Here is a 10,075-nt window from a genome sequence, read left to right as displayed (position 1 = left end):
AAAGGTTGCAGGAACAGCAACTCATATTCCGCTTGGGAACCCTGCAGCCCAATGGTATCAATGTGGATTTCACAAGTTTCAAAATCTCCCCTCCCCCCACCGCATCCCAAAACCAGTCCAGCTCGTCCCTGCCTCCCTAACCTGTTCTTCCTCCCACCTATCCCCTCCTCCCACCTCAAGCCGCACCTCCATCTCCTACCGACCAACCTCATCCCGCCCCCTTGACCTGTCCGTCCTCCCTGGACTGACCTATCCCCTTCCTAACTCCCTACCTACACTCACCTTTCCTGGCCCCATCCCCGCCTCTTCGACCTGTTTGTTTCCTCTCCACCTATCCTCTCCTCTATCCCTCTTCTATCTGCCTCCCACTCTCTCCCTATTTATTTCAAAACCCCCTTCCCCTCCCCCTTTTCTGATGAAGGGTCTAGGCCCGAAACGTCAGCTTCTCTGCTCCTATGATGCTGCTTGGCCTGCTGTGTTCATCCAGCCCTGCACCTTGTTGTCTCGGATTCTCCAGCATCTGCAGTTCCTACTACCATTGATTGATCCCCCTTCTTACATAAGAATATAGGAAAACAAGTAGGCCATTCAGCCCTTCAAACACTTTCCACCATCCAATGAGATTATTATAACTTAATTGTGGCCTACCTCCATATTGCCTTTGGTTTATATTCCTCAATACTTCAGTTCAACCAAAAGAAAAAACTATTTCAGATTTACAATTAACAACAGATCTAGAATCAACTGCTGTTTGAGAAGGGGAGTTACAACTATACAGTGCACCAATTCATCAAACTCCTTCCACAGTACCTGATAATTGTGCGATCCCTACCACCCAGAAAGAAATAAACAGCAGCTCCAGAATCTGCATGTTCCCTGTCAAAATAAGCAGCATCCTGATGTGGAACTGTATGACTGTTAGTTCATTTCCACTGCGTAAAAGCAATTAATCTCCTGTCCTCAGTAGTTCAATTAATATATTCATACCACGTGCATTGCGGCTATTCAACAGGCCAATTCTCCACCACCTTCTCAACAGTAATTATGGATGGATAACAAATGCAGTCCAAGCAAGCAACATCAATAACATGTTCATGAATTTTAAAAATTATAATGACAATATTTACGGATTATAACAAATCTCAGACTTCATGACGTCTCAAATCCATTCTCCCCCTCCCCCCACTGCTTTGATGTGCATTCATGATTGTGATTTACAAAGAAAAGCAATTAATTTGAAACAATTAACTTGCAAAAATAGAACAGAAATCTAGTTTTGTGCAAAACCGATGTGAAACAGATAGTAGCAGATAGTGAAGGGGACTGTCGGAGAATGCAGCAGAATATAGGTAGATTAGAGAGTTGGGCGGAGAAATGGCAGATGGAGTTCAATCCAGGCAAATGCGAGGTGATGCATTTTGGAAGATCCAATTCAAAAGCGAACTATATGGTAAATGGAAAAGCTCTGGGGAAAATTGATGCACAGAGAGATCTGGATGTTCAGGTCCATTGTACCCTGAAGTTGGCAACGCAGATCGATAGAGTGGTCAAGAAGGCATACGGCATGCTTTCATTCATTGGACGGGGTATTGAGTACAAGAGTTGGCAGGTCATGTTACAGTTGTATAGGACTTTGGTTCGACCACATTTGGATTACTGTGTGCAGTTCTGGTCGCCACATTACCAAAAGGATGTGGATGCTTTGGAGAGGGTGCAGAGGAGGTTCACCAGGATGTTGCCTGGTATGGAGGGCGCTAGCTATGAAGAGAGGTCGAGTAGATTAGGATTATTTACATTAGAAAGACAGAGGTTGAGGGGGACCTGATTGAGGTCTACAAAATCATGAGAGGTATAGACAGGGTGGATAGCAAGAAGCTTTTTCCCCAGAGTGGGGGACTCAATTACTAGGGGTCATGATTTCAAGGTGAGAGGGGAAAAGTTTAAGAGAGATATGCATGGAAAGTTCTTTACGCAGAGGGTGGTGGATGCCTGGAACGCATTGCCAGCGGAGGTGGTAGAGGCGGGCGTGATAGCGTCATTTAAGATGTATCTAGACAGATACATGAATGGGCAGGGAGTAAAGGGATACAGATCCTTGGAAAATAGGCGACAAGCTTAGATAGAGGATCTGGATCGGCGCAGGCTTGGAGGGCCGAAGGGCCTGTTCCTGTGCTGGAATTTTCTTTGTTCTTTTGTTCTCTGAAACAGTTTGAAGGCTGGCTATCAGCTAGACAACAGCATCTAACCCTGGGATTCTGCATTAGAAATATTAAGGGGTTTCCAACATCAATTGGAGAGAGGAAGTATATGAAGATTCAAGTCACTGTTTCATCTGCAACTTTCCACCAACATCAGTGCAATGCTATTTTAGAACTACAGTGCATATAATCCAGGACATGCTGCACTCATGCCACTTCCATTTTTCCACATCCTGAACTACAATTTGATCCCTTTATTTCCTTGTTTGTATGCTTTTATGTTTTTCTATTCTTGAAGATTTCTACAGTACAAAGTTATAGTTGCCCTGTTATAGGAAGGATACTATTAAGCGAGAGAGGGTTCAGAAGAAATTTACCAGGTCGTTGCTGAGCATGGAAGGTTTCAGTTATAAAGGAAGGCTGGGTAGGCTGGGACTTTTTTCACTGGAGCAAAGGGGGATGAGAGGTGACCTGATAGATGTTTATAAATAGGACAGGGTTTGGGGGATATGGGCCAGGAAGAGGCAGTTGGGACTAGTTTAGTTTGGGATTATGTTGGGATTATGCTGTATGATTATGACTCTATAACATATGCTGACAATGTAAAGTAACACATACCGTTCCAAAACGCATACAAAAGCAGAACTCCCTCTTTAAATTACATCTCACCACAGGCCAAGTTAAGGCCAGGCTACTACACAGAACAAACTTCAACACTGCATCTCAAACCTCCACTGGAATCGAATAGTTTTGCGTTTATCATTATCACCTTTCTTGATAAGTGAAACCACATTCTGTTCTCCAACCCTCTGGTCCTTCCCTTGTGAGGGGAATTGAAAAACTGGGTCAGGGCCACTGAGATTTTCTTTCTGAGATAACAAGGTGTAGAGCTGGATGAACACAGCAGGCCAAGCAGCATCAGAGGAGCAGGAAGGCTGACGTTTTGAGCCCAGACCCTTCTTCAGAAATGGGGGAGGGGAAGGGGGTTCTGAAATAAATAGGGAGAGAGGGGGAGGTGGATAGAAGATGGATAAAGGAGAACATAGGTGGAGAGGAGACAGACAGGTCAAAGAGGCGGGGATGGAGCCAGCAAAGGTGAGTGTAGGTGGGGAGGTAGGGAGGAGATAGGTCAGTCCAGGGAGGATGGACAGGTCAAGGGGGCGGGAAGAGGTTAGTAGGTAGGAGATGGGGGTGGGGCTTGAGGTGGGAGGAAGGACAGGTTAGGGAGGCGGGGACAAGCTGGGCTGGTTTTGGGATGCGGTAGGAGGAGGGGAGATTTTGAAGCTTGTGAAGTCCACATTAATACCATTGGGCTGCAGGGTTCCCAAGCGGAATATGAGGTGCTGTTCCTGCAACCTTCGGGTGGCATCGTTGTGGCACTGCAGGAGGCCCAGGATGGACATGTCGTCTGAGGATTGGGAAGGAGAGTTGAAATGGTTCGCGACTGGGAGGTGCAGTTGTTTAGTGCGAACCGAGCATAGGTGTTCTGCAAAGCGGTCCCCAAGCCTCCGCTTGGTTTCCCCGATGTAGAGGAGGCCACAATGGGAACAGCTGATGCAGTATACCACATTAGCAGATGTGCAGGTGAACATTCTTCAGCATCTGCAGTTCCTACTATCTCTGAAGAGATTTTCTTTCTCTTCTCCCACAGCAGTCTTGGAAACAACTCATCTGGGCATGGGGATTTGTTCACTTTTAAACCAACCAAAAACTTCAATACCACATCAACTTCACACTGCATCTTCCTGCTTTATAGACATGAATCCTCCTCCTTCAAGAGAGGACAGATGGGAGGTACTTGTCTACTGTATCAATGCCCTTCAGTTCCGAGCATGGATTGCCCCCTCACCCCACATACACCCCGGTTTCTAATTGGCCCTACTCTTTCCCTGGTTATTCTCCTGCTTGATATACCTGTAGAATATCTTGATATTCTCTCCAATCTTGGCCACCACTGTTTCTTCACACTTCATTTTTATACTTCACTAGTCATCCATTCATTTGCTCCCTTTGCACTTGTCATAAACATGTCCTGAACATTCCTCAAGATCCAGGGTTCTCCAGGCTTGTTGATCATAAATTTCACCCGTAACGGAATATAACTGGCCTTTACTCTCCCCAGTTCCTTTTCTGAACATCTCCGACTATTCTGCTGCAGATTCGCCCTCAAGTAACTTCCCAAAATATTTTACCCAGATCCTGCCTTGTTTTAATAAAATATTCCTTATCCTGAACCAAAGACATTTTGTTTTTTAACAGACTGACGTTCTCCTTTCCCATAACATATGTTGAAAAGTCTGTTGTCATGGTCACTATCACTAAAGTGCTTAGCCACTGTCACCTCGAACACTGGCTTTGTGTCCCAGAAATAGGTCCAGCATTGCACTGTCCCTTACAAGCTCATATGCATGTTGATGTAAAATGGATCTCTCAAATGTATTTAAAGAATTATTTCCCAAGTCAAACTTTTTGTGTTATCTCAATTAATGTTGTGCAGTTGAAACCCCCTAATATAATTATTACTTTATTAGTTTCTCACCCCTCAGTGAATTGTTCACTTACCTGCTCTTCAATTGCCCACTGCTTGGAGGCCTATAGCTTAAATTCCTCACAACATTAGCAAACCCTCACACAAGGAGTTGTCATCCTGCACACCCCTCAATTATACCTCAGCAATGGCAACATCGCAATTGCATGTGTCAATCAATGTCTTAAATTATCTGTCTTACCTATAAGACTCCTAGCATGAAAGTAGAGGCCATTCAACCTTGATTTACTCCATTGAGTCGTAACATGTCTGAAGTCCATTTACCCATGTTTCTTTTCTAAGAAACGCTGTGCTGCCATTGAACTGTCGCACTATGTCCCCTGATCCTACTGAATAGCTTAAACTCCTCACAACATTAGCAAACCATTGTGCAAGGATTTTGGTTCCTTTCTGGTTCAGCTGCAGACCAGCCCACTTGTAGAGGATACACCATCCCCACAAATGTTCCTTCAGATCCAGGAGTCTAAATCCCTCCCCGAACACAAACACTTGAGACAAGCATTCATCTTTTCTCTTCCCCTTTTCCTTGCCTTGTCAGGAATAATCCAGAGATTACAACTTTAGAGGTCCTGCTACTTAATCTATTGCCTAGCTCTCGGAACACTTGATGCAAGATCTCATCACTCATTTTACCAATGTGTACATCGAGCTGTGTCTTATGGTCCTCCTCCTTCAGGATACCCTTAATGACATTGTTGACCTGGTTAATACACCATAATGGAGTCACATCTATGACTGTGAAAATGCAGGTCTGTTCCTCTAGCTAAACAATCCCTAATTTTTATGGCTCCTGCCTTTCTTCTTCCAGGCAGAATTGGTTCTGTCTTGTCATTACTAATTTGGAAGAAAACCCATGCTCAGTGGAAGTTAATTAGTCCAACAATTCAGATACCATGGAATACTGAGCAATGAGGTGGTGAGAGAGAGAGAGCAAGAGAGAGCTTGAGCGAGAGAGAGAGAGCGCGAGCGAGAGAGAGAGAGAGTATAGGCGACAGAATGTGAGTGTGTACACATGAGAGATTGTGTGTGAAAGCATGTGTGACAGCCTGCATGAGACAGCGTGAGAGACGCTGCTGAGGTGGAGATAGTTGAGAGTGTTGATCACCAACGATCTCTCCTGGTCCACCCAGATCATCACAATGGGCAAAAAAGCACACCAATGTCTCTACTTCCCCAGGAGGCTAAGGCAATTCGGTATGTCCACAAGGACATAGAAAGCATCCTATCTGGACGCATCACAGCATGGTTTGGCAACTGCTCTTCCTAAGACCACAAGAAACTACAGAGTCATGAACACAGCATAGTCCATCATGCAAATCAGCCCTCCATCCATTGATTCCATCTATACTTCCCGCTGCCTCGGGAAAGCAACTGACATAATCAAAGGCCTTCTCACCCCCAGTTATACCCTCTTCTACCCTTTTCTGAAGGGAAGATGTAAAAAAGTTTGTATACATGTGTGAACAGATTCAAGAACAGCTTCTTCACCGCTGTTATTAGACATCTGAATAGAACACTTAAAATTTTAAATCTAATTTTGATCTCACTCTCTGTGCATCTTCTCTGCAGCTGTAACATTGTATTCCTCACTCTGTTCCATTTCACTTATGCACCTTGTATGGTATGATCTATCTATACTGCATGCAAAGCAAAACTTTTCACTGTACCTAGGCACATGTGACAATGATAAATCAAATCAAATTGACTGTGTGCAAGAGAGAGGTTAGTGTACGATTGTGTTCAAGAGTGCAAAGACAGTGCATGAAAGTGTGAGTGTGTGCACGACAGAATGTGTGTGCCAGTGACTGTGCTAGAGAGTGTGTGAAAGAGAGTCAGCACAAGAGGGAGTGTTACAGCACGCATGAGACAGTGAGAGTGTCTGTGAGAGCGAGCGAGCGCGAGAGTAAGCGAATTTGCAAGCGTATGTGTGTGAGGGAGAGTTTTGTTGGAGTGTGTGTGTGTCTGTGTGTACTTGAGAGTATGAGCGTTGGCAAAAGAGCCTGCGACAGCGCATGCAAGTGTGCCACAGAATGTGTGCAAGAGCGTGCATGACCGTGTGACAGTATGGAGTATGAATGAGTGAGAATGTGACAGAGTGTGTTAGTGAGAGACTGTGACATTCGGTGTTCCTGATTCTGCGTGTGTGTGTGGATAGTATGTTTGTGCTTGAGGGACAGGATATGCATGTGCAATGTAGTGTGACTGTGAACTTCTGTATGTGCCTGTGAGCGAAGTGTTGGGGGAGAACAGGGAGAGGAGAAAGAGAGACAGAGAGAGAGAGCGCAAGAGAGAGATGAGATGAGGAATGGGAGATGATGAGTGATCAATACCTGGAAGAGAAAAGAACAGTGTGTGAGCATTAAGAGAAGCCACTGAATGTAATATGGAGGCTATTGTTTTATTGATTGTAATAAACGAAAAGCAAGTGTCACCTCTACGTGTTAGGGGACAGGAGATGCGCATTAGAGAAGGAGATATAATCAGCCTTGTTAGAGACAGCAGACAAGTTGAAAATGGCATAGAAACTGAAATTAAAGCTTTCTTGTCAATGTGTAAAGAGGTGAGACAAATATGACTAGTTAATATTGTACCCTTGCACTCAGTAAAATCATAGAATCATGAATCATAGAATCCTTACAGGTGTGGAAACCGGTCCTTCAGCCCAACATGTCCACACTGCCCTTCACAGCATCCCACCCAGACCCATCCACCTATAACCCACCTAATCTATACATCCCTGAACACCATGGGAAATTTAGCATGGCCAATCCACCTACCCTGCACATCTTTTGACTGTGGGAGAAAACTGGAGCACCCGGAGAAAACCCATGCAGAGACATGGAGAATGTGCAAACTCCACATAGACAGTCACCAAAGTGTGGAATTGAACCCAAGTTGCTGGTGCTGTGAGGCAGCAGTGTTAATCAGAGCCATTGTGCTCTTAATTATGCTAATTAAGCTTCAAGCATTTTTTTAAAGAAAGAAAACTTACCATCGTCATAGGATGCGAGTGCTTTCAATTTTCTATCAGCTTTGAGAACTTTATCCACATCTGCCTTCACGAGGGCAAGTGCGTACGCAGTGATGGCAATGGTGTGAGACTGGTTAATATTCAGCAGCTCGCCATGCAAAAATTTAACGGCACTTTCAATGCTTTTTTCCTAGGGGCATAATAGAAAGACGAGAACATGAAAAAATCCTGAAATCTTTCTCCAATTTCAATCTCAAAGGGAACATCCATTCATCAATAGCCATAACCAAACTGAACAGTAATTTGATTCACTTTAAATCAACTATAACACTAATTTCCAAAACTTTGAAAACTCAATGTCCTGTTTTTCGAAGATGTCTGCATGTTCCATATAAAATCATGTATTTTCCACTGCCTACCAGGCTAATCTCTTAACTTCAAGACTTTTAATGGTAAACTTACCAAACATTTGCTCACTATGACCTCTCTCTCTCTTTCTCTCTCTGTCTTGCCCTCTTTGATTTCTGTAATTCCCTCCATCCCTACCCTGAGCTACCTGTGCTCATTTGCTCTAGGCTTCTCCAATTTTCTGATGCTCGTGCTAATGCGTTCAGATCCCTGCACTGAATGTCTGCAATTTTTTTTCATAAGCCTCAATGACTACTGCCCAGTGGCTCTTACATCCATATTTATAACTATGAAGTGCTTTGAAAGGTTGGTCATGGTCACATCAACTCCAGCCTCCCACATTACCTTGATCCACTGCAATTCACCTACTGATGCAGCAGATCCATGGTAGATGCCCTCTCCTTGGCTTTACACACATCTCTGGAACATCCAGATAACAAGGACATCTATGTCAAGCTCCTACTTATTGACCACATCTCCACCTTCAACACCCTAATTCCAAACAAACACATCTCCAAGATTGTGAGTAGGATTAATTTCTTATATTTTTATACCAATTATATGACTGAATTAATTAAGTCGAATTAATTTTCAAGCAAGTCTAGGTTTCTTTTTATTTCACCAGAGTCCAAATGTAAATTTATTCACATTAAAATTATTTGTATGGTTAAGCCAGTCATTCATTCATGTAAGTTCAGAGCTGATCCACAGAGTCATATAGGTTATGACACTTAGAAAACATGATGTAGCGGAGAAGACACCTAACATGTATAGTCTTGATGATAACAAGGTGTAGAGCTGAATGAACACAGCAGGCCGAGCAGCATCAGAGGAGTAGGAAAGCTGACGTTTCGGGTCTAGACCCTTCTTCAGAAAATGGGTGCTGAAGAATCGGAGATAACAAGATGTAGAGCTGGATGATGCTACTTGGCCTGCTGTGTTCATCCAGCTCTACACCTTGTTATCTCAGACTCCCCAGCATCGGCAGTTCCCACTATCTATGTAGGCCTCCCCTATATCGGGGAAACCAAGCGGAGGCTTGGGGACCGCTTTGCAGAACACCTACGCTCGGTTTGCACTAAACAACTGCACCTCCCAGTTGCCAACCACTTCAACTCCCCCTCCCGTTCCTCAGATGACATGTCCATCCTGGGCCTCCTGCCAACGATGCCACCCGAAGGTTGCAGGAACAGTACCTCATATTTTGCTTGGGAACCCTGCAGCCTAATGGTATCAATGTGGACTTCACAAGCTTCAAAATCTCCCCTCCCACTACCGTATCCCAAAACCAGCCCAGCTTGTCCCTGCCTCCCTAACCTGTCCTTCCTCCCACCTATCCACTCTCCCACCTCAAGCCCCACCCCCACCTCCTACCTACCAGCCTCATCCCGCCCCCTTGACCTGTCCATCCTCCCTGGACTGACTGATCCCCTCCCTAACTCCCCACATACACTCACCTTTACTGGCTCCATCCCCGCCTCTTTGACCTGTCTGTCTCCTCTCCACCTATGTTCTCCTTTATCCATCTTCTATCCGCCTCCTCCTCTCTCCCTATTTATTTCAGAACCCCCTTCCCCTCCCCCATTTCTGAAGAAGTGTCTAGGCCCGAAACGTCAGCCTTACTGCTCCTATGATGCTGCTTGGCCTGCTGTGTTCATCCAGCTCTACACCTTGTTATCTTAGTCTCTATAATTGTTTTGTTTTCTAAATCCAGTGAATGCAATAGCCAATGGGAACAAATTGTGAAATTCCTTAAATTGTGAACATTTCTTCCTTTTCTTTTAGCTTATCATGTCCTTCCCTCCCTCCATCCCACTTACTGTCCTTTGAAGTCTAGCAGGAGACACACCATTGTTCTGCCATTCTCACATTCTTATCACTTAATCTGAACTATCAACATCTTTTCTTCATCAGCACTCTACACCCACCACCATCATCACCCTCACCTCC

At 44.5% G+C, this 10,075-nt stretch overlaps 1 protein-coding gene across 1 annotated transcript in view; it reads right to left on the bottom strand.

The window, feature by feature from the left end:
* The window catches only part of LOC125486897 (complement C4-A-like), a 179,844-nt gene that overhangs the window by 50,105 nt on the left and 119,664 nt on the right, over positions 1 to 10,075 (bottom strand). Inside the window, exons 25-26 of the mRNA XM_048616449.1 lie at positions 7,739 to 7,907; positions 5,111 to 5,276 (exon numbers count right to left, since the gene is read on the bottom strand). Of these exons, the coding sequence (XP_048472406.1) occupies positions 5,111 to 5,276; positions 7,739 to 7,907 (335 nt within the window). The remainder of the gene's footprint in view (positions 1 to 5,110; positions 5,277 to 7,738; positions 7,908 to 10,075) is intronic.

This window comes from Rhincodon typus, chromosome 35, assembly GCF_021869965.1.
Source record: "Rhincodon typus isolate 14 chromosome 35, sRhiTyp1.1, whole genome shotgun sequence".
Classification (NCBI taxonomy): Eukaryota; Metazoa; Chordata; class Chondrichthyes; order Orectolobiformes; family Rhincodontidae; genus Rhincodon; species Rhincodon typus.
This window is presented reverse-complemented; position numbering and strand designations above follow the sequence as displayed.